The sequence below is a fragment of the Arvicanthis niloticus genome, chromosome 4, assembly GCF_011762505.2.
Source record: "Arvicanthis niloticus isolate mArvNil1 chromosome 4, mArvNil1.pat.X, whole genome shotgun sequence".
NCBI lineage: Eukaryota > Metazoa > Chordata > Mammalia > Rodentia > Muridae > Arvicanthis > Arvicanthis niloticus.
Window position 1 is genome coordinate 88667317 of NC_047661.1, and position 25673 is coordinate 88692989.

Here is a 25673-nt window from a genome sequence, read left to right on the forward strand (position 1 = left end):
CACAACATTCCTTAGTTGCCTGCAGTTCTTTGTGTAGGGTTGTAATATCCAGGTCTTTCCTATGTCCACTTCTGCATGTCTATTGTCCTTGCTTAGCGCATGCTTAGGCAGCCATGTTGATAAGGCTTTATGGATGTAGCTTCTGACATTCCTAGGAGACATGACTTTACAGAAAACTCTCTGGTACTCTGGTTTTTACAATCTTTTTGCTGTCTCTTCCTCAATGTTCTCTGAGTCATAATTGATGAAGATTATACTCTTAAAATATAATTACATCCCAAAGGGTCTGCTTGCTAGTACCATCATGGAGATTAGTCATTAAGGAGACATAAACATTCAGTCTATGGTGGTAGGTTTTTTTATCAGGACTGGTTTAAGGAGTTGGAAGAGCCCTCAGACTCTTGCTTCCTCCCTTGGTGAAGGGTGAGTTGGGTACAAAAAGTAAGAGCATACTGGACAGGAAGAAAGTGCTTCAGGGACACTTTGGTTGGTGAATTCATTTCAGTCGGTTTTACAGAATCAGCATAGGAAGGGAGGACTGAAGTGGATCAGACTGCCAAGGCCAAATGTTATGTCTTTGCTTTTCTTTCATGTGGCCTCCCAGGCATATTCTACCCTTCAAGTTCTTAGAGCTCATTCTTTTTCTTTTTCCTTCTTTCTTTCTCTTCACACCCTACCCTTGCCCTTGGTTTTTTGAGACAGGGTTTAGCTCTGGCTGTCCTAGAACTTGATCTAGAGATCAGGTTGTCCTTGAACTCACAGATATCCTCTTGCCTCTGCCTCCTGAGTGCTAGAATTTAAGGCATGTGCCAGTGCCTGCATACCTTAAAGCTTTCTTACCTCAGCCTTCATGTTAGTGGTTCAGGTTGACCACTAACCCCTTTTCTCCTAGTGCATATGGCTTTCTCTTCCAGCCTTAAGCCCCACCCACCCATCTTCCCTTAAAGAAAGCTCTCTCCCCTCTCCTCTCTCCCCATGTATCCCATTACTTTCCATCCCACTGTGTTTTTCTAATTGCTACTTAATAATATTTATATAGGATTCTACTTTTGCAACTTGCCTTTGTGTTCATCTCATCAGCTACAGTCTGAGATTTGAGAGATGAACATGGGTAGTCATATTTATAACTGTATTCCCATTGGCTGGACCAATCCCTGCAAGTGAATGACTTGTAAAGTTGTTGGATAAATGCATTGACCTATAACGCAAAGGAGGAAAGTCAGTTATTGGGAAGCACCTTTAATCAATTTGTTTCTAATTCTGTTCTCTTGTCCTTTAGGTTTTTCTTATGAGTGGATTGTTAAGGCCTCATTTTAACTGCAGGAAAAGTAACATAGTTGCTTTGGGGTAGACATTTGTGGTCAGTGGCCAGAGAGAGCTCAGCTACAGCCAACTTTTCTTTGGGGTGTCTTGAAAGTGACAAGCTACCTGAAGCAAGAGCAATACTGATTCTAGCCAATCTCTGCTTCTCTAGCTATGTGGTTGGGTAGTTACCAGCTTGGTTATTAGTTTGAGGACTAATGAAAATATGGTGGTTAAACTAGAGGATGATCCTAGTATTTGAAGTCATGTGATAGTGTTCCTTTTGATATTGAAAGGCCTAATGAAACAGCTCTGAGCTCTGCTCCCCATATTGTACCCCCCCTCCCCCGCCTTTCTAGGAATGAACACTCACTAGGTATCAGCAGCATGCTCTCTCAGGCCTTTGGTCTGACATCAAGATTTCAGCAAAACATTATTTTTTTTTTTACTAAAATATTAAAAGTACTGGATGGGAGTTTCTACTTTGAAACTCAGTAGGCTATAATGTCTTTTTAATCCGTTAAAAATAAGCTTCAAAGGGTGTTATAATATCCTTCACTTTTAATTCATAATACTACCAGAGAGTGGCTAATCTGTTTATGAATCGGGAAGAAGGCTTCTATACCTGATCCTTGTTTGCATATGAGCAGCACCAATTTCCTTCATTTGACTCATTATGGTTTATAAGAGGAGGCTTCTCTAGATTTTTATTTTTTTTTAATCATTGATGGGAAGTGTTCCCTCTGTGAACACTTAGTTCTTTAATGAAAGTTTTTGCTTTTGTTTTTTGTTTTTTGTTTTTTTCACCAAATTGTCTGCTTATGTCAGAGCAGATGGTTTCCATCCCGAGGCTCCCTTTGCTTCTCAAGAAAAGAGACCTGGAATGTGTGGACCTTCCAGGGGAAGCTTAGCATCCCCAACTCAGCCTAGTATACAGAGCCTGATGCCAAGATTGTTTCAGGAGGGTCTCAGAGACTAATGAGTTGATGAATTAATCAGTTGCCTTTGTATGTGCAACAAGCATCTCTGAGTTGTATAGATCTTCCTCTGTATATCTTTCTGTGTATGTTCTCTCTCTCTCTCTCTCTCTCTCTCTCTCTCTCTCTCTCTCTGTATGTGTGTGTATGTGTGTGCATGCACACACACACATCTCTAAGTTGTGTAGATCTCTTTCTTTGTGTAGATCTCTGTGTATCTCTGTGTATGTTCTCTCTTTCTCTGCCTCTCTCTGACTCTGTCTCTCTCAGTGTGTGTCTCTCTCTTTGTGTGTGTGTGTATGTGTGTGGTTGTGTATGTGGAGCATGGGTGGGTATAAGCCAGAGGAGGATATCAAGCATTCTGCTTTATACTTCTGCAGTGTTCTCTTAAGACAGAATCTCTCACTGAACCTGGATCTTGTGTTGTGGTGGGGTTGGGTAGCCAGCAAGCCCTGCTGATCCCCTGCTTCCCCACTGTGCCTCTGGGCTGTTGTTACAGGTTTCCAGCCATGCCCAGTTTTTGCATGGATGCTTGGAATCCAAATGCAGGTCCTTGTGCTTGCGTAGCAAACTTGCTTACCCACTGAACCATTTCATCAGCACCCTGTATGTTGACTCAAAGAGACTTTTGTTGGAATGGTGCCAAATACTACTTACTTACTTCACTGTAATTGTCTCAAAAGCAAGTTTACTCATGGTGAGTTGGTCATGGGATTCAGACATGTATCCACAAGAAGATTTCAAAGCCTGCCTAAAGTTTAGAAGTCCCAGCCAAGAAACTAATGGTGTAAAAATAAAACACATATCTCAGGATCCTACACAAGGCTTATTAACCTAAAAAAATAAAAATAATTCTGAAAGTTCTGTGGATGGTACTATCCTTTAAAAGCTCCCTAACCCCCACCAGGATATCCATGGCCTAGTGTGCTGTTACTTTTGTATTCAGCCACCTGTGTTTTCCAGACAAACAACAAGCTGGGTGAGGACAGGAACCTTGTTCTTGTTCTGTATTGGAACTGCCGTGCCCAGCACTGTGGAGTGCCCAAAACACTGTCAGTGAATGAATGCATTGGTTATAACTGTGATCAGTTTCCAAGGACAAATAAAGAAAATCCTCTGACATCTTGTAGGACTAATTACTTTTTAATGTGGCTATGCTTATATTTTAAATTAGGCTTCAGAGGTGAAAGCCTGTTTGTCTACTAGGCAGCACCCCCCTGTAAGTTATTGCCCTAGAGAAGCCCATTGCATTTGGGCCAGGACCTCATCATGGTGACTGGATACTATTCTATGTTGTAGCCATCACTCTGCCCTGCTTAAAAGACATAGTGCTGGCTAGTATTACTGCATTCTCTGACATTTAAAGGTTTAAGTGAAAATTGTCAATGAAATAGTTTTTATCTGGCAAGTTTCCAAAAGATTCAAATAAAAATTAACAATTTTAAAAAGCACTTTAGAGTTCTTGAAAAAAAAATGTTTTGAAAAGAACTTTCAGGTCCTTCTTTAAAAACACTTGTATTTGTGATGGTTGTTGTTGTTGACCACGATGACAATAATGACGTTGAAGACAATAGCAACAATGATGTATAAGTGTAGCTTCAGTGTTTCATGTACTTACATATGTTTTGTTTAACTAGAAGTTAATGGCTGTCGTAGGGGTTTGACCATTGTTGAAATGATGCCATTTCTTTCATGTGCTAAATCTCCATGTGTACGAGGATGGGTTGAGATCTTTTCTTTTAGCATAAGACAAAGCAAAATTACAAGTGTAAGCAAAACTTAAAGAGAAAAATTCAGGGTGTTGTATATTTTTAATATAACAACTTCTTGTAGGGAATAAAGCAAGTAAAGATAAATGTTTGGTGGGAGTGCTAACTTTGGCTATGACATTATTATAATATTACCTTAGATAGAGATAGTTGATTTAGTTTTGGGAATTCCCAAGGTGGCCCAAATGTATGTGTTAAAAGTTGCACGTCGTTAGTTTGCTGTTAGTGCCTGGGGGTAGTTGCATTATGAATACTGTGACTTTGAACAGCCCCGTGATTGCACCAATAATCCTGGCGCAGAAAGAGAACAGACAACTCTGTATCCACAAAGAAGTGGTTTTCTTATGTGAGAATGAAGAGTGTATGATTTGGGTCATTTTCAAAGACGAATGTTGACTATCTGCTTCTGGTTATTAGCAATGAGCAAAGGGCTTTTCCTAATCTTATAGTTAATGTTTGCTTTGTTTGTTTGCTTTGTTTTTGTATTTCAGAAGCCCTTGGTGTGTAGTCCAAAAGGGGAAAAAAAAATATATATATATATATACATATATATATTTTAGACTTTAAGGGGTTTTAGGTTGAATGGATTTTTACAGGCTAAACTACTGAACAGAATTTTCTTCTTCAGAGTAATTATGAATGGAAGGAGGCAAGTCAATGGAGATACAGTATTCAGGGAGAGAATTCTTTTAAGAAGACAATCTTGTTGATAAATTAGATGCCACAATGAGTTGCCATGAGAATGTGCAGGGCGTGTTCTGTCCTGATCAGGTTTTTTCCCAATTAATTAATTAATTAATTAATTAATTAATTCATCTTACACAATATCCATCCCCTATTCTTTCCACTCCCCCCTCCCACAGCTCCTCCTCCAATGCCCCCTTTCTTCTCTGAGAAGAGGGACCCCTGGTATTATCCCTGGCATATCAAGTCTCTTCAGGACTAGGTACATCCTCTCCCACTGAGGCCAGACAAAGTAGCCTAGTTAGGGGAATAGGATCCACAGACAGACAACAGATACAGGGACAGCCCCCTGCTCTTGGGGGACATATATAAAGACCAAGCTACACCTTTGCTACATATGCGTTGGAGGCCTAGGTTCAGCCCATGTATGCTCTTTGGTTGGTGGTTCAGTCTCTGGAAACCCCTAAGAGATTGTCCTGGTCAGTTTTAAAGAGTTTGGAACCTGTCCAACAAGCTCTAAGGAGGAGAAAAGGACCAAATCTAAATCAATAGCAAACGCCTAATCCTGGAGTGAGCATCTGCAAATGTAATTTACTCTCTGTTCTTGATCTCATTTATGAAGTGTGACACCTGCTGTGATAGTAGATTGTGCTAAGTATTAAGCTGATAGTAGACTGCAGATGTGACAGTTTAACCAATTCTTTTTTCCTTTTTAGTAAGATTTTTAATCTCAATTACTGAGATTATGTTCACGGCAATACTACTGGCTCTCTCTCTCTCTCTCTCTCTCTCTCTCTCTCTCTCTTTCTCCTCTCTCCTCTCTCTCTCCCTCCCCCCTACATGTTAAAGGAAGGAATATAAAGCGACCCTTTGGCAAGTAGCCTTTCTCACCACCAGTGTTGAATGCTGGCCCTGTGCTAGCATCAGAAGCAAGGGGCAAAGTGACCATTTTTATTACATCAATCTGCCCTCATTTCATTCTTTTATCCTTTGATATATTATCTCTGTAGTCCTGTGGCTCTAACAATAGTCAAAGGTGACATGGGACATATTATCTCATTAGAAAAAAATAGCCACAGAATATTCTGGGAATGACAAAAATATATAGATTCTATTGTATCATTAGGTTACAATTTATTCCCATAGAAAAATCATATTACTTGAAGAACTCTGTATTTGCTAGTTGGTTCACGACTAAATTGACATTAGTTACAACATCCTTTTGAATATGACCATGGACTGAACCTTCTTCTGGCCAACCTAATATATATATATATATTTTTTTTTATTTTAGGAACTGGCTGGGCAACTTGTCTCTGTTAGTGTGCAATTAGATCAGCTGTCCTTAAGAAAGCAATAGCTGAAAAGATAGAATTAGTTAAAAGGAACAAATCACACCATAAAAGCAAAGTCCTCCATCACTACTGTGCAATACAGAACATTTTTCTTAGTCACTCCATGTTCACCTGTGTATTATTTTCTATTTTAGACGTTATTATTTTACATGTGTTATGGCAGTCTGATCTATATAAATAGACCCGAGGCAGTGATCTTCTGGATCTGGCTTCTCATAGCCATGTGTGCAGACTGGACATTTTTATATTATAATCTCTAATGTATACTTAGTTAGTGAGCTGCCATAAAAGTTAATGTGTTTTCCTAAATATCTATGCATTTTTAAATCAGGTCTTCTTAAGAATGACTACCTTGGGCATGTTGACAATAAGAGAACTTTCATTATCATCAGGTGTGTCACCCAGACAGCTACAGTGAAGGTCACAGCTCTCCTATGGCCTGTTATTTAGAGTCAGATGAGTTATTTCAGGCTGAAAAACTATTCTTTCTTGCCTTTAGCATATTTAAAAGAAGATAGAATAAAATAAAAATTTCCCAGGGAATCAACCAGATCATATCTTTTCCAAGCGTTGATGACTCTCAGTGAAAGTAGACTAAGTATAGGTCTGGGCCCAAACATGGAAGACCCATCATGCAACAAGACTGCATGTGGAGGAGTCTACATTCTACTGAATTCTTTCTCACATGCTGAGGCTTTGACATCTGTTATGTGTATGGGAGGTGTAGATTTCATTTTAGGTTAGTAGTAGCAATTTAATAGACTGTAAAATAAGCTCTCTCTGTACTCAAGGCATTTAGCATATGGAAAACAAGTCTGATGAGTGCTTCACCTTAGGGTGCTGTATTTTGGGGAAGGACAATAAAGTCTGTTGTCTGTGTTAGTGTGCCGACTTACAACATCAGATAGGGAAACTGTCCGTGAAAGATGTAGAAAAAAAGTCACCATCCCTTCAGGGGTTCTGGAGCATTGAAGCAAAGGGGAGATGTAGCAACTTATCTTGGATCTCCACAGCCATAGCAGCTCAACTGAAGCGAAGGTCAAGTGACTTTTAACCCTTCCATTGACTGGGTGATAAGAATGCCTTGACTAACACTTTTGTTGTGTTGCATTTATAGTAACATGTGTTTTGTCCCCTGCTCTAGTAAATGGTTGCAAAGGATTTTGAGATTTCTGTAAGCTCTTTGCTGGAACATTTTATGGAGCCTTTTGAAAGTATCCGGGATATCCAGAAGCAAATGATAGTCGCTGGTCCTCCAAATACAGAGTCCAGTGCTTCCATCACCGTTGTTCATTAGAATACACACTCCTCAAGTGTAATAGGTTATAGCTCATGCCCCTAAATGGTTAAGAGATGGCAATGTTTATAAGTGTTTTTTTTTTCCTAGAAGGGAGAAGCTTCATGTATAAATGAAAAAAATCACTGTGAGGTTATACATTTATGAGTGGTATTGGAGCAATTAGGCCCCTGTATAATTGAAGCTGCCTAGTCTCTGAAATGAAATATTGAACTGAGGCCCTCCTTGCACATTGAAAGAAATGCAAGACAGGGATGGATCTGTGTTTTTAATATTGTTGATGCTATTGGCTTAGACATGTTCCATTTGTTGAGTCTGTTTTGCAAGCCTACATTTGAGCCCAGACATTCTCTCCATATAAATGTCTCAAGGATTGCAGCCCCACATCCATCACCTCTTTGCTTTTGAATTACAAAGATAACCTTACGATAGGAGCCGTCTACTGGGCAGTGTGATGCATACACAGAAAGGGTGAGTCTCCTTAGTGATGAAATCAGCCTATGCCCAAGAGGAAAGTAATAGGCAGAAAGGGTAGAGCTGATGAAAAAATTGATTCTTTTCCACAACGTGATATGTTTTTTATGAAGCAGGCATCAGCTGAACGAGATATTTTTTTCCAACTAAAAAGAGAGACTGACAGTAAGGGAAGGAAAGGTACGTGAGGAATCAGGAGATCATCTTCCTTATTCTTTCACTACCTCAGGTGAGAAGGACATTAAGAAGCATTCCTTCTGTCTTGCTTTAGCCCTTTACTTGAGGCGGGCATGATTAAACATTTTAATGCTAATAATAGACCCTACTTTTCCTTTTCTTGAAGCACATGTAGCCTCCACGCGCCATTGCCTTTTCTGTTGTCAACAGTGTGCTGTTTGCTTCCAGGTTTGCCGAAGATGCAGGTCATTAGGAACTACGCTGGCACCCCGCCCCCAGCTCATCATGAAGGACCACCATTGCATATCCAGGCAGGGGACACTGTTGAACTTCTGAGAGGAGATGCACACAGTGTGTTCTGGCAGGTACTATCCCAGATGATAACTATTTTGATCTAATGGATGAGTGACTATTGAATACAAAATAAAACTCTTGCTGTTAAAAACTTGTTATGTGCTTCAGCTGTAGAAACCATACATGGGATGGTGGGATTATTGTTTATTAAGGTTCTTCCATGTTTACAAGGCCAGGATGGCCATGAGTGCTATAACGCTACACAAAAACAGTGTCAGTGCTGTGAGTCATAGTCACCATTTTTATTAAAAATGTATACTTGGTTGGAACATTTTCTCAAACTTAGTCCCTGTGGGTACTATCTAGCATGCATGGCTTTAATATATTTGGAGTTCAATCTATGGAAAATACCTGACTTACTTGCCAGTGGCCATTTGGGGCCCTATTTGACATTTTGTACACCCATGGTACCTGGAAATCATCTCAGGGTCTCTCTAAGCCTTATTTATAAAATATATGAAATGTAAGAAGTAATTGATTTTGTGGATATTTGTTAGTGATAAAATCCCATTTTTGCTAATAAGCCTATCTCTGATTTAGGCATTTTTGTTGGGATAAATGTGATACAGCATTAAGATTTTATATAGCTGGCTACCAGAATGCTGTGGTTCCTTAAGAGAATCTGTATTTTCTTATATGTGTGGAAATATTTACCCGTAAAGTTGAAGAATGTTTTAACTATTCATTGTACATTGAGGGCAATGGGGGGAAGGGGAGGTTCAGTAGGAAGAATGGCAGGTGAGTGAAATCTGATCATAGTTAAAGGGAAAGGAAACAGAGAAGGGCTGTAGTTCGAAATGGTCTACTGTGCACATGAATGAATGCACGTGTTTGTAACTGTTTCACTGCCAGAATGTGCTTAGATCTAATACTCAGCTCCAGCATCATTTCAACTGCTGTAGCCAATGGCCTTTCTGAGATCTCAACGTGTTTCCCAAGTATTTCCTCCTCTTATTGTTCATCCTCCCCAGAACAGGAAGGGAAAAATGCCAAATTAAGTGTAGTGACACTTCCATCTACCTAGACAGGTCTTCATTTGGACTCACAATGTCCACCCCCCATTCAAGACTCCTTCCTTCTTGAATCTTCTGTCCTAAAATGTCTACTTCCTTCTCTACTGACATCTAGTCTATGTGCACACTCTTCTAGTTTCAAAACATATAACTTTTGCCTGTTTTTGTTATGTTAGGTTCCCCCATTCCCTCACCATCCTTGTCTCTTACACTCAAAGTTGAAGTCGTCATGGAAGTAGTCTGTCTGGGTTCAGTCTGGACTCAGTTGCTTCTGCTCTTGTTCGAGCCACAGTCTAGTGCCCTACAAGATCTATGCTAAAGTTTTAACAGTACTGCTATGTAGAAAACAGAAGAGCAGCTTTGAGGTATATGATAAGTCATACATATTTAAAATGTATAATTTTTAGCTTTTGACATGTGCGTCTCTCTCTCTCTCTCTCTCTCTCTCTTTCTCTCTGTCTCTTTCTGTGTGTGTGTGTTTGTATATGTTATTTGCACCTGTGCGTATGTAGGTTGTTGAGCACTTCATGCTAATGGAAGACACTTGAAAACATGTCTCCTGTTTTGTCACACCATACTGTGTTCCCTTAAGACAAGGTCTTTCACTGAACCTGGAGCTAGACTGGCAGCCAATGAGTCACGTCAGCCATCTTGTCTCCAGCTCCCACAGTGCTGGGGTCACAGGTGTTCAGGAGCATGTCCCAATTGCTACCTGGGTTCTGAGGATTTGAGCTCAGATCCCCATGCACGTGCAGCCAAGTACTCTTACCCACTGAATCACCTCTCCAGCCTACAAGGAACTTTTTCTACATTGAGTTTTTGATCCTGTAACTACTCTTAATTTCTGCTAGAGTTTTCTTCACCATATCCCATCAGAGGTTTTATATAAGCAACTATATTGATTTCATCCCTTCTAGTCTAGATACCTTGAAATGATTTCTCTTACCTTGCAGCAATGGCTATAACATCTGTACAGTATGAAGTGGCAATGACAAGAGAGTGTCATTGCGGTGTTGCTCCTTTGAGGGAAATGCATCCAGTTCTTTACTATTGAGTATGATGTTGCCCGGGAAGTAGGACATTTTCTTCCAAGTATAAACTAAATTTCTCTATGAGTATAAAGCTGCGTGCTCTTACCTGATTCTTCTTTAGCAAGAAGTTAAGGTAGATGATCTCTTTCTAAGAATTTGTGCATTTTATCTGTGATTAAATGTAATTGGCTGATGTTCATAATATGAATTGTTGATGTATGGAGTCACTTCTGCCATCCCTCTTCCTATCCCCGTCGTCCTTGAATTCAGGAACTTTGTGGAGGCTGTGGACTACAGATACCTGCTGGGGAACTTTTTAAACTTCTGTTCGCCATAGTGGTCTCAGGGTCAGACTTTGTATGTTGCAGCTGCCTACTGGGAATGCAAAGGCAGAAGCTGTCAGATCTTAAGCTTTATATCCAGAGCTGGTGCAGTTACTTCTGATGCTTTGCATTGGTTTAAGCTCGGAGCTCTGAGAAAGTTCACTAGAGAACACCCAGGTAACAGGGGCTACAGACAGAAAACACTTTGGGATTTGTCTGAGCAGTGCTAAGAATAAACTTACTTTATAAGCCGCCCTTGGGGATTCTAAAAGCCAGTCAATTTCTCATTCTAGAGATATCAATAGAAAATAGTGAGGCTAAGCACAAAATATTGGAGCTATTGAGGCATATAAGTGGTACCTGAACAGCGGTATGTTTGAGACCACAGTGGAGACCGTGGGCACGGCTCAGCAGGACTCCTAGAAGCCTGCACAGTATGTGCCCACCAGCATTCGACTCTGTTGAAGAGAGAACTGTAGATATAATGTTTTCCTAACTAAGGTCTCTGTTTCCTATTTTTCTGATACCTTAGGTACATAAAACTTAATTACACCCTTTTTAATTTTTATTTGCTATTTTTTTTGTAAACAGTAGGTCTGAGTGAGACTTTCAGTATTTCTCATAATATTTACAGACTTTTACGTCTTTATTTATTTTGTTCCCTATAGCACACCATCTCAAAAATATGACAGTTCAGGCCTTGTTCCCGGTGAGCTCATACTTACACATCTTACTATCTTATACAGCCTTCTGGTGTTTTTTTTTTTTCTCAGCAAAAGGAAAATTGCTATTAATTCTAATTTTCTCTTTAGCTGTCTAGATGTGTGAAGATTTTCTGGTGTGGTGCTAAAAAGGCATTGGAAATACTCAAAGAGACTCACAAGATAAATGAGCAGAAGCACTGAATGACAAAACGTGTCTATGACTTTTTCTTAGTGGAATGCAGATCTAATGGTTAGGAAGAAGAGTGGTTAATGCTTAGAATAGAGAAGAACAGTTAGCACACTTATTTCAGATAGCAATTATGCATTGAGTGCTAGTTCTGAATTCACTGTGCAGACACTTTCCTGCCCCAGTATGAACTCTCATTGGTTTGACATTAGATCTCTTATTTTTAGAGGAATCTTTCATGCTTGCTGCCAACTAGTAATGGGTTTACATTGTCAGGCATATGTTAAAAATTCATCTAGAATTTCTGGCTTAGACATAACATGTGCCAGCATTGTCTTATGAGTACCTCTAAATCATTTAAAGAATATTTAGCTGGAGTTGTTACAAGGAACAGAAGCAGAGTGAGAAATCCTGGAGTGAAGTCATTTAATTAGTAGCCAACTAGCTGTATGGGTTGGATAAGGTCTTTTAATTACTATGTAGCTTGATTCTAGGCATCACATGAGGTAGGCAGACAAGAGCAGTATTCATAAAACTGGTTAAAATCTCTGGCAAGAGGCTTTATAATACCAACATACAGCCCTATTCGCAAAGATCAGGATACAGTAGGGCTTGGTTTGATCCCAGGGTTGCATTAAGCTCAAATAAATCATATGTGAGCATTGAGTACAAGATCAACTTGGTAAGATTCCATAGTAATTATGGCACCATCTCATGCTCATTATGTGCTCATTGGTTGAAAACCAATCTATTATACATTGCCAAAAACTCAAGGTGTTCCAATGAACTCAATTATTTTGGCTACGATAGATACTAAATAAGGGGAGTGTTTTCAAATTATCAGCATATAATAAAATTATGCTAGCCCCAAACCTCAGACTGAAATTGACATATTTGTTTTCTGTATTTTAAAACATGATTAAAGATGTTGCAAAGTCCTCAAATAGGCTGTCATAATTAAATAAACTTTTGTTTTACAGACTGGCCATATGGAAGGTTCATAGTAGAAAACTGGCCAGTTTAATTTCATGTTTTATTAATAAATCAAAATAGCAGGGTATTTCCTCCTTATTGATTCTCAGATACAAGATTTGGTTGTTTTAAAGTTCTCTGTGTGGACATATGTTTACAGGGTCTCCATTTACACACTTTGTTCATTTTCCTGCTCAAAGAAAACATATAGTTAGTAGCTTGCCCCTTCACCGTGTGATTTCCTCTAAGGGATTTCATTTTAAAATTGCTTCAAGAATATAGTTTCAAACACCTCTTCAGGTATCTTATCCCATCTCATTTGAGATTATGCATAATTAGCGCTTGAGAAGCAAGTTGAGTGTTTTTCATTGCCTATGCTAGAATTTAGGAAATCTGAGTTCCATTTGCTGAGTTTTATTTGCTGTCATCTACCAGTGTGGTGGCTGAAAAACAGAGAGGTCTAAAAAGGGTCCAGTTTAATAACATGAAAAGTGGGAGTGACAGTGGCCGCTGTAAAATAAATCAGTAGTATTGTATTATAGTCACTAACAGTACCCAGCCATCTAGACAGACCCATTAGTCTGTCCATCTATGTAGCCATCCATCCAAATACATAAAAATTGCCTACAGTGTTTCCCACTGTGTTTCATATTGGAAGGATCAGAAACAACCTCTCCAGTTTCTAATACTCATGATCTGAATAGTCAGGTTAGAGAATGCATTGTTTTGAATTTTTTGTTAAGAAGTTTTTGTAAATTCTATTTTGAAAAACACTCACAGAGTTTAGCCTGTAGATTAAAGTCTGAAGTACTTACCACAAATGAATTCGCATTTGAATTTTTAAAAGGACTTTTGTACTCGTCAAGCACTTTGGCCTATTTGTACATTTTCAAGAATTTTTGCTTTCTCAACTGCTTTCTCTTTCAAGTGAGTCACTTCACTCATTAATGCAGAAAGTCAGATCTTATTGTAGACTGTCATGTTTTCTACACACACCATGCCCAGAGCATACAAATTACCCTCCAGGATGGAGCGGGAGTCTCTGTCTTTGAATAGATATTAGGCTCCTGGGCTTTGTTATTATCACAACAGTAATTTCTATTGAAGTAAGTAGGCTCTCTGCATTTTCATTATAGTGTCTTTCAAACAATGAGTTGTCAATTGAGCAGTGGAAACGCACGCTGTTCTGTCTTCCATTCTAAGGGATTCGTTTTGGCAGCGCCTTCTTTCTTTGTCTTTTCTTTTTTTCTTGAAAGCTATATAAAATTGTTTTCAAATGAAATGCATAGCAAGTAGGAAACTGGCCACTTAGGGTTACATTTCCTGGTGCAGGTGTAAGGCCTGGATGTTGTCTAACAACATCCAGAACATTTTTGTTCACACCATCTGACTGGGGACAACCTGTTGCTTTTAAGTAGTACGGTATGTAAAGACAGAGACTCATTCGTGGTGGAGTGGCTTTTTCATCTGAGAAATGTTTTCCCAGAAACTATGCAGATTATACTTATGAGAAAGCAGAGGAATCCGGAGGGAGGAAAAGAGGGAGGGGGGGCGGGGGAGTGAGAGAAAGAGTGGAAGCGAGACCAGGAAGGGAAGAGAAAGAGAGGAGGCAAGCATATGTACCATCTCTCTATTTCTTCTATAATAGAGTACTCCCTGTGTGTTTTCTTCTTAGACTAAAAGCTCTTGAACAAGGAAGATCCTCTGTCCTAAATCATGGGGTTTTATTTGCTCCATTGTCATTTATGAATACCCAAATGTTCCACTGGGGGAATTTTGTGAGCTAATTGGAACCAAAAAAGCAATTATAAGTACAGAATTGCAATCAGTGCCAAAAATATGTATTTTTATTCTCAATGAGAATTAAATAACATAGAAAATAGTCATGATACTTCACAGCTGCAAAACAAGCCACTATGTGATCCTTATTTTAAGGAGTAGAAGTGTTTTTACACAAGTTCTGATTAGTCACTTTCAGGGTTGTGGTCTTTGTTGTTGCTGTTGTTTTAAAGTTTGTTGTCTCCTCTTTTACCCAGTGCTAGTTGCCAAATTCAAATGAAGGTTTCTTCTGCTTTTCAGTCTCAAGGTTCTGTGTTAGGCACACTTGGCAATCCTATTGTCTTCCTTTTTGAGAAATTCATTTTATATTTCTAACACCTAGGAAAATGAATGTTGAAGGGCAGTTATTTTTGTAGAAAATTTAAAGGTAAAAGTCATTGGTTTATGTATGTTCCTGCGAAAAGTTTTTGTTGGTTTTATGTTTTACTTTTTTTTTATTTGCAGGGTGCCTCAGTGGGAGATTACACACACACACACACACACACACACACACACACACACAGAGAGAGAGAGAGAGAGACAGAGAGAGAGAGACAGAGAGAGACACAGAGAGAGACAGAGAGACAGAGAGAGACAGAGAATAAACAAAAACCTGTAATTCAGGAGTTCCAAGTCAAATGAAACATTCACTTCTCATGAAGCCAGTATCAATGAACCTAGAATCAAGTGGTTGTGAACTGGCCATGTAGGACTTGGCCAAACATGTGTTTTCCTCCTATTAAGCTAAGGAAATAAAAAAATAAATAAATAAAAAGAGAATTGTCTGGGAAAATCTTATTCATGAGATACATGCTTTCTCAAACCTTCAGCCTAGATATTTTAGCCCCACCTTCATCTGTCCCATTTTCTTAGCTAAAACCTTTACCATCTGAGAGCCCTATGCCAGGGGCATTTATCTAGGGTCTCTTCTTATTTACAAATAATTTTCAAAATACACAACTACCACACTGCTTCCTGATTGGCCACGCCAGAGCACCCTGAAAGATGAGAAGCATCATTTTTATCTGTTTTCAAGGCTCACAAAATGTGTCTAAAATAAATAACTATTCAGAGATGCTCTGTCCAGCATTTGCTTCTCCGACATTTTTAAAGTCATCATTACCTCCAAGTTATACTTTATGCCATTTGAAAGATCACTAAAGGATTTATCTTGTGAGAGAGTACTCATACATGCCTCATCTATGAAATGGGAATATTAACTTTTCGGTGACTTGGGGGTTTCGTGAGGTTCATAGGAAGCAACCATGAAGAGGAATTGAAAAGGACAAAAATTGTAAGTCTGTGTAATGATTAACACATTTGAAGAATGTACTTGTTTTCTAGAAGTAGAAAATGATTGTCTGGAATTTTCATTTCTTATCTAAATTTCACATTCATCATGTTCAGTTTGAATAAAGAGTTACATTGACAATGTGGGCTTTGGGAGGTTTTTTCACCCTCCATATACATATACTTGATTCCTAAAATTTCTTTTACCTTTTTTTTTTTTCGTGATTATGCAGAAAAATGAAAGTGATCAATTCTGTAGGGAATGGCAGATTGAAGTACCATGTGGGTAGATAGAGACCTTTCCACAGAGCCGGTGTGCATGAGGAAGACCTAGAATGTCTCAAGGCTCGAAGCTCAAGAGTGGCATGGTGCAGAGTCAACAGTTTACAGAAACTTGGCTCAGAGAACTTACCACAGTCTTTGATCCGGAGGGGTGAGAGAGGTGCAGGGAGAAGGGAGGAGTCGAACTTTCCTCCCTGCAACTCTGGAAGTTGCTGCAAGTGATTAAGACTACACTTTCCTAATAGTTCTAGAACACAGATGAGTAATAGCTCTAAGAACGTGTTCTAAAACTGTGTGTTTTCTCTCTTGATCTATAATTCAAGTGTCCGTCTGTGTCCTCATCAGAGGCAAATATAACATTAAAGAATTGTTTTTAAACATTACCAGATTCTTGCTGTTAAGAAAACAGATTCCTAAATTCAAAATAAAGCCAACTCATTTCTTTGATGTTATAAACTAGACTCAGCATCTCAGTCTATTCTGGGACTAGCAGGTATTTTTCCCAAGTCAGATTCCTGCCACATTTCTTCAGGAAACCCAAGACTCGGGTCTGATTATGCAGCACTCCTGCTGAGTGTGGGAACCTGTGTTAAGTCCCTCAGTTCACCTGTGTTTCTGCACTGTCTCCCAGCCCTTGTAGAGAATCAGGAGAAGGCATCAAGGCAAAATTGAACTTGTGAGTGTGTGGATACAAAGCTATTCTTAGTTGGTCAATATATCCTATAATCACCAGACCTTTATTTTGACAGGTATTTGCCTCAAAATATTGAGTATTTTGACCCTGAGAGCATCATGATCCCTAATTACAGGAAAGGAGAAGTAGGCAGCATATGACTGTAATGGAGCAAGAAAGGCCCTGGAGAGATGATTACAGAAGATAATAGACATTAGTAAAGGCTTGTAAGAAACACTTTCCCTGGGTAATTGCCAACTGGCTTTGATTGAATAGATCATAAACGGGGTTTGTGGGAGTGTTTCCAAGTGTACAGACTGTATTGTGGGAGTTGGCAGAGCTCCTGACACAGTGGGTGAGGTCCTAATTGTTAACTCTGAAAATGGACATAGTTGGTTAGTTTTCTTACTTGCATTTCTACCTGCATTACTGAATTTTGTGCAAGACAAAGCATAAATTATCCTGTAACCTTGAAGAGGCTACCTCCACCTAGGTAGAAATTCACGTGTTTAGTCCTACATCTTTTTTATTAGAAACAGGGATAAGGTTCTGAGAAATTCTGTTGTCTTTTTCTTCTGTTATGTTACTGCCATGTAAACTACTTTCTGTACTGAAAGACTGTGTCAATCAAAATGTACATTTAGTGGGCTGTCAGTCTGGAATTGCCTCTGGCATGGCCATTGATTGAATGCTGTAAGTTCAGTAGAGCCTGAACATGTACACCCCCTTCAGATGTTGGACCAAGTGATTTATGAATTTGTAATATACTGAATTTTAGTTATTTATGATTCAAATTCCTAAAGAAGTAGTGATCATATTTATTTCTCAGAAAGCCAATCCCACGCTCTTCAGTAAATACTTACTTTATAATTAGTTAACATGGAAGTAAGGGAGGACGTTCTTATCTTCTGTTGGTAGATGCTATCAGATTAAGTTACTGATCCCTACATCACTGGTCAACATGTTTTGGATCCAAACACTGTGTGGGCAACAATAACTCACTGGGAAACTGTAGAACTTATGGGAGGTGCCTAGTCCTGGAGACCCTGGGAATCCTTTGGTCAATTCTCTTGGTTCATAGAGAACGATATTGAAACAGAAAAACTGAGTGACTTATTTAAAATCAGAAGGCCAGGAACAGACAACCAAATGTCCTGATCATAACCAATTATTTCTCTTTAAGTTTGTTGTGATATGAAAGCCCATAGAAACCTATGAAGATACATCAAAAGTGTAAAAGAAGTTCATTGGCAAGGTGACATTATCAAGTGATCCTTGAACAGTGACCATGTCTATTTATTTATATTCCTCACACACCTAGCACAATGCAGTGCATGCATTGGAAGATCAAACTTTACATCAAAGCACTAATTCTGATCTCAGTAGAAAATAATTCCTTTAAAACTGCCCAATGTTGCACGAACTGTTAACACAGAAAGCCAGGACTTAGAGCATTTCCTCTGTGCTTACTTCTGATTAGAATAACCAAAATTTTGAAAAAACATTTTCCTTGTTGGCCACAATTAGAAAGAAAAAAGGAAATGATAAATTTCTTTGGGACTTTGGTGAGGCTAGATTAACTTGGGGCTGTTACAGCTTTCCTCCAGGTAGGGTGCTTTCCAAAATGTGCTCTTCTGTGCAGATTTTGGATTGTGCAACTAGTTGAGTTTGGGTTCATCTACTTGGATTTACTTTGATGGCTAATTTTCTTCCATCAAAGAACATTCTTGTTTATTTTGCCAGAAAAAAAAAAAGATAACACAGTTGGGAGAGTATGAGTCCAGATTGCATCATGTACATGTTACCCAGTAAGAGTTAGAAAGCATACCTCAACATACGAATAACATACCAGGAGCTCCCTTTCTTGTTGGATAATTACAGAGACTTTGCTGTAGTCATTTCTCAACTAAAGCAGAGAGAATATACCACTGTTATACTCTTCTCCCAGTCAACAAGTATAGCAATGCAGCTTCTCCTTTTATAGTAGGTTTTTATTTTTCTTTTCTCATTTTACAACTTTTGATCTTAACTGTTATTTTTTTCTGCTCTCATCAGCCAAAATTCCAGAGATAGAGTAAAAGAAAACAATTCTGTATACATTAGAAAAACTATCAGCTTTAATTGTGGCCTTTGCCATATAGTTTGATGACTGGATCTCATGGTCAACCTATAGGAATTGAAAATAAGTATGATTTCAAAGATGGCACCCAAAGATGAAGTTTGACAGAATTATATGTTAAAATTGATTCTTATGTAGAAGTGGCTAACATCAGGAATAGGAATTTGAAGTCTTCATTTAACTTCAGGAGTTTTTAAAAAAATTTATGCACTAGCCAAAAAGGGCAGCTTTTGTGTTGTCCCTTTGTGTGTGTACATGTAGACTGTGGGGGTCTTCATAGTGATCAGTAAGTACTTAACTCTACACAATGGTGTTTGACAACTGCCAGTGTGCATCAGCAGGACAATAGTCATTTAGGAGGCAGTGACTAATGAAAGAATATGTTTGCTTACAATAAAACCTCTGTGTAAAGCACCAACTTCTCCAGAACATAGACTGGCCATTGAAATGAACGTGATAATGAAAGTTCATGTTATTTGTGAATTAGTATAACTGCCTGGATATGAGTAGGATAAGGGGGTTATACACTCACTTCTGCTCTATTAACCAGTGAAAATTTAAAAGAATAATTTGAGAAAAATTGAAAACAATATTGCAGATAAAAGTGAAAATGACTATACAGCATCTTCAAATGGCTTCCATACATATTAATTCTTCAGTCTTTAAAACACCCCGATGAGATACCTGTGGAAAATTCTTGTTATTATCATTGCTCACCACTGTTACTTGCCTGTGGCTGTGCAGCTTTTTATAGTAGATTAGCAAAGCAAGCTATTCTGGTGACCCTTCCTGTGACACTTTCATGCATACTTTAAGAACTACCTTAAGTCGGGCAGTGGTGGCGCACGCCTTTAATCCCAGCACTTGGGAGGCAGAGGCAGGTGGATTTCTGAGTTCGAGGCTAGCCTGGTATACAGAGTGAGTTCCAGGACAGCCAGGGCTACACAAAGAAACACTGTCTCAAAAAAACAAAAAACAAAAAACAAAAACAAAAAAATACCAAAAACAACAACAACAAAAACTACCTTAGACATATGTCTCACAGAATGTGGCTGTTACAATATGGCCACAGCTGTATGTAACCACAGTTCACCTTTTAGTGGGTGCCAGTTTCCGACTAGTCTCTTTCCTGATCACTTCCCCTTTCTTTATTTGGGCAGTTGCCTTACTTGACTTTACAAAGCTCATCAGAAGGATTATATAAATAGTGTGCACAATTATTTTATTTATCTGTCTAATGTACTTAATATCTAGTTTCTATCTACGTTCATTCAATAAACTAATCCCTGTTTATTTACCTATATGTTCTCCCCTCCCCGGTGCTAGCTGTTTATTTCTGTCAGAGACAGGACTGGGCAGGGTGGCTGCTCTGGTCTCTGGCCATTCGAGATGAACTGCTCAGTAGTCTCACAGCACCAACATGCCTATATTCTGAGTGTTTAGGGCCCTGTAACGAGAGAGAATTTTCCACCTTTCATGAATAACCATTAATCTAGCCTTTTTACATTTGGCTTTCCAAATCTGTTTCAAATCATTCCGAATGCTTCCAGGAGTGCATTAAAGCTCCAATCCAGATAGTATTAGGGGGATAAATGAACCACAGAGAAGAGATGTGGTATTTTTCTTAAAGCAATTTGTTCCCCCCCCCCCACTTCCCACAAAGTTAGAAGCCAAGCAATTTACGATTAAGATTTTTTTGGAGGACATCTTCTGTCATGTTGAGCCTTTCTTGTCTGTGGGTTTAAAAATGCAGTTTTAGCTTTGGCACCCTGGCAAGCATTACTATGTTTCTCTCTACAGGTAGATTACAGGTTTATTTCTACAGGCAAATCTAAAATAGCTTAAATTCATTATGATCCACTGTACACTGTTTTAAAGAAAAATGAGGAATACTTAAAACCTAAGGTCAGTTAGGCATACGTAAGAGCCTGACTGTGCATTTGTATTTGTGATATTCAGGAATATCAGAGAAAGTTGTCAATAATTTTAATTTAATGTTCCCTACAGAGGCAATCTGCTTTTCAGAAAAGAGGGAATTGTTATTGTATAAATTATAATTTAATATTTTCTTTGTGTCTGCTTCAATTTATTTAATGAGTAATAAAGGTCCCTTTATTCTCAACATATGCAATTCTTGACCTCTTTTCTCAGGTCCTTTCCTTTCCAAAGAAAGTATTTCATAAAAAGACACAACCGGTAATGTTAAATTTACAAACGCCCCATCACATGATGCAAGATTCCTCATCACATGATGCAAGATTCCTCGCAGAATAGATACATACAAAGATAGTATACTATATATCAGGTGACACACAATGCCAAGCAGGAATGTTTTCAAGTTGACCTTGAATATGTTAAAGGACTCACAGAACAAATATCAGACAGGAACGTAAGTACAAGATTATTCTCTATGTCTGGCATTTGTAATAGACATAAAAAAGATATGAAGCTGATTATTTGATCCAGAATAAAATTCTCATATAAGAACAAAAGAAGAAAATTCAGATGTATTATCTTTCATCAAGGTTAGTGAAATTCTCATAGGTAGATCACATTAAGCGCCCTGAATTATTGCCTTGGAGGGTGGTTTATTTCTTAGTTACAGCCTGCAGTACCATCCATGTGTAGGGCATTGACAGCTGCTCCACCCATTAGTATTAATGAATTATCAGTGTGCATCCCACACACATCCACCAAAGAGCCAAAGACATCCCACCTACACACTGCTTTGTTTTGAATCCTCCAAATGTTGCAGGGTGGCTATTTCAAATGGAAATCACTGAATATAGCATGCATTATCTCCCAGAACGAGGACTAATGTCATATAGGAGTAAAAAGGGACTATAACCTCATTCATCTGTTAAGATGGGTCTCAGTAGCTCTCACATCTTTGCCTTAAGGACCATGTGTGATCCTTATACAAATATAACTGTACTGCTATGGCATTTCATTAAGAGAAATTCTTTTTTGTTATTATATTTAATCTTTTTTTTACAGTTCAGTAACTATTCTCCTCCTGTTCTGCCCTCCTATGGTTTCTCATCCCATTCCTCCTCCCTGTCTCCAAAAGGATGTCCCCACCCCCACACCTCCCCACATGCTGCCAGGTCTCCTCATTCCCTGGGGCCTCAAGTCTCTCAACGGTTAGGTGCATCTTCTCTTATTGAGTCCAGACCAGGCAGTCCTCTGCTGTATATGTTTCAGGGATCCCAGACTAGCTAGTATATGTTGTCTGGTTGGTGTCTGAGTGTCTGAGAGGTCTTGGGGTCTAGGTTTGTTGAGACTGCTAGTCTTCCTATGGGGTTGCCCTCCTTCTCAACTTCTCCCAGCTTTTAAAAAATTCAACCTCAGGGGTCCCCAAATTCAGACCATTGTGTTGTATGTATCTGCTTCTGTATCAGTCAACTGCTTGTTGGGCCTCTCAGAGGGCATCCATGCTAGGCTCCTGTCTGTAAACACATTATAGCATCAGCAATTGTGTCAGGCCTTGGAGCCTCCCCTTGAGATGGGTCCAAATTTGAGCAGGTCATTGGATCTCCTTTCTTCCAGTATTTTCTCCATTTTTGTCCCTGCAGCTCTTTTAGACAGGAACAATTTTGAGTCTGAGTTTTTGACTGCGGGATGGCAACCCCATCCCTCCACTTGATGCCCCAACTTCCCAAGGACACAATCCACAGAACTCAAGAAGGTTAACAAGCCAAAGGGCCCAAGTGAGGATGCTTAAATCCCACTTGGGAGGAAGAAGAAAGCAGAGGGCAGAGGGAGGGAGGCAACTGGGAGGGAGAAGGGAGGGGAAGGGGCAGAGAGAAAGGGGGAACATGATCAGGTATAGTGCAGGGAGGACCCAGGAGTGAAGCCCCAAGGGCCAGCAGAATGAACGGAACTATACAACCTCGAGAGATGGGAAGTGAGGGGACCCTCTAGAATGTACCAGAGACCTGGGAGGTGAGAGAATCTTAAGACTTAGATGAACCTTAGATGAAATGCCCAACAGTGGGGAAAGGGAACTTGTAGAATCCACCTTCAGTAGAAAGACAAGTCATCAAGTGGAGGGATGGCGTTGCCATCCCACAGTCAAAAATGATGTTCTCATTCTTAATAGCTGAATAGTATTCCATTGTGGGAATGAACTACATTTTCTATGTCCATTCTTCCGTGTGGGACATCTGGGTTGTTTCCAGCTTCTGGTATCACAAATAAAGCCACTATGAACATAGTGGAGCACGGGCTCTTGTGGCATGGTGGAACATCCTTTGTGTATATGCCAAGGAGTTAAAACACAGCTGACATGACCATTTGTAATCTCTTCAGTGATATCTTCTCTGCTGCTTGTCTTTGAGGTGAGGTAAGACCCAAAGTACCCAGAGTTTATTTAGCCTAACAGCTTCTCTGATAAAAAAAACAAAAACAAAACAAAACAAACAAACCTAGGACATATGCACAGGTAACCCTCACCCTATACCCTGAAAAGAAAACCTAGCTAGCAGATAAGCTAAAATTTAAAAAGACAAAATTCTCTTCAGCAGAGAAAATTATCTTTGCATCTGGAAAATTTTTCCACAGCCCATTACACATCCTCTTTCTTGGCCCGCTTCTCAGCCTTGCTTTTCATTTTTCATGTTCTTTAATATGGGTGCATTTTTTCCAGCATGTCAGTGAAAACTCAGAAATTGAAACTTGTTACCATGTTTATATTACTTCTTCAGCTCTGCTACTTACCTATCTCTGTTCATGACTGTGTTGTTGAAATTCTAGCAGTTCACGTTGTCCTATGCTTCCATGGCTTTCACTCAATATGCAGGATTTTAATGAGCACACCAGGAGACATCTTATCAGGAAGAGAGTTCAACTGCAGACTTCCTTTTAATTCTGGCACATTAGAAGGCAAAGGTGTAAAGCCAGGGGTTGGCATATATATGGCTCTTGATGAGCTCTTTACATGCTCTTGCCATCACCTAGATGCAGAATAATCACAACTTATACCTTTTATCCTGGCATGATTGTTGGTTGCTACTATTTACCTTAAAGTGGTCCTAGTTTGTGTGGAAAATGTTTCTTATGAAGCTATAGTCTCTTCCTCAAACATCAGGGTGACTTGTTTCCATTCATCAATTTCCTGTAGTCTACTTGGTACTAAAATGGTAAATAGGTTAAATGTGTCTGTCAAAGACACACTCATTATATAGAGTGCCATAGAAAGGTCAGAGAATTTCACTGAAGAAATACCTTCATATAGAAACAGCTTAATGTCTTTTTAGCAGCTAGATAAAAAATTAAGTATGGTGTTTTACAATCTGTGACATAATTTGAGCTCATAGTAGCGACTGTCATGGGACTATCAGATTGAGAGAAAGATACGTAGGAAATGTTTATTGAATACCTGCTATGTATCCAACATCAGATTATACAAAATAACTAAGACCTTGTGGAAAACTTCAAAGAACTCCTGGACTAGTCATGGAGATAACCATGTAAAATAATAATCGTCCATTCTGATAAGTTCATGCTACTACTTTGTATGCTGCTAAGGGTATGTGAAGGGGCCATAAGTGAGCTACTTGGAGATCCAGTGAGGGTCTGCAGCTTGAGAAATTCATTATATAGGAAATGAGAGAGTGGGTTATCTAAGCTTTAGAAGAGGAGCAGACTGGAAAGAAGAGGAGGCCCTGTGTCAGTTTTGTGCTGAGGAAGTGTATGGTATTATACTGGCCATCATTCACTCTTACAAAGCCATCACTGCTTCTCCTATGTTCTGTATTCTATAATCGATGGATTGAGACCTATTAATGATCTAGTTAAGAAGGGAAGTTGAAATGCCATTACACTTAAAGAACCATAATTTCATAATTTTCTCTTACAATATGACTTGGAAAAATCATTGTAAAGCTTGTCCTTTGACCTGAAAAAATATATATATACACATATACACACACACACACACACACACACACACACACATATATGTATAAAATGTATATATATTACATTATATCATAAAAGATCAATGCAAGAATTAGTGAAAACTCAGAATACTAAGTGCATTAAGAACTTTGTAATCATCAAACTTTATTAGACACATAGGACTGATAGATATAAAGGTCTTAAAATTCAAATGGTATGTTGACAAGTAGATCAATTATTTTATAACTATAACTTGAAACCACATGGAAAGAAGAAGCCTTTGCTTCTTCTGGGCCTGTGAATCAATGCTGAGTACTGAATGCAATAGGCAAGGAACCCTGAAGATACTAAGATGAACAACACCGTATAAGCAACAGCATGGCTTTATTATTTTGTTCTCAACAGTGCTTTTCTTTTTCTTGCTTAGGGACGAAACTTAGCTTCAGGAGAGGTTGGATTTTTCCCAAGTGATGCTGTCAAACCATCTCCATGTGTAAGTTCTCATATTTCACTTCTATCTCATTTATTTTATCTTTGTTACTACGATCAATTGTGCAAGAGGGTGTACAGGATATTGACTGCCTAGATGCTCATTGGTTTTATTAATATTTTCACAGGAGGGCAGGACTTACATGGGTCTAGTCTCACAGAATATACTTTAATTTGTGCTGAAAATACTTCAAATATCAAGAAAGGATATGCAGCATGAAAATATAACTTAGAATTTACAAAATTCTAAGTTTAAAAGACTTAAGACTTTTAAAGACTTTTGTTTAAAAGACTTTAAGAAAAGTAACCCAAAGCCACAGAGTAGATGTACTGAGCAAGTTTTTCTTTCCTGGTTGAGGGTAAGTGATCTAACCTACCCCTGGTCACTCAGGTTACAGGAAGTCATTACTCTTCAACTGGGGTCTTTGAAAGCAAAGTAGAGGACAAAAAGTTCACAAATTCTTTAACCAGGTCTCTGAATA

At 38.9% G+C, this 25673-nt stretch overlaps 1 protein-coding gene across 3 annotated transcripts in view; it reads left to right on the forward strand.

Moving 5' to 3' along the window:
- Vav3 (vav guanine nucleotide exchange factor 3) overlaps positions 1 to 25673 on the forward strand; it is a 321021-nt gene that overhangs the window by 259650 nt on the left and 35698 nt on the right. For all 3 annotated transcript variants that reach the window (XM_076933154.1, XM_034500278.2, XM_034500279.2), the window contains exons 20-21: positions 8264 to 8400; positions 25130 to 25195. In XM_076933154.1, coding sequence (XP_076789269.1) covers positions 8264 to 8400; positions 25130 to 25195 — 203 coding nt within the window. The remainder of the gene's footprint in view (positions 1 to 8263; positions 8401 to 25129; positions 25196 to 25673) is intronic.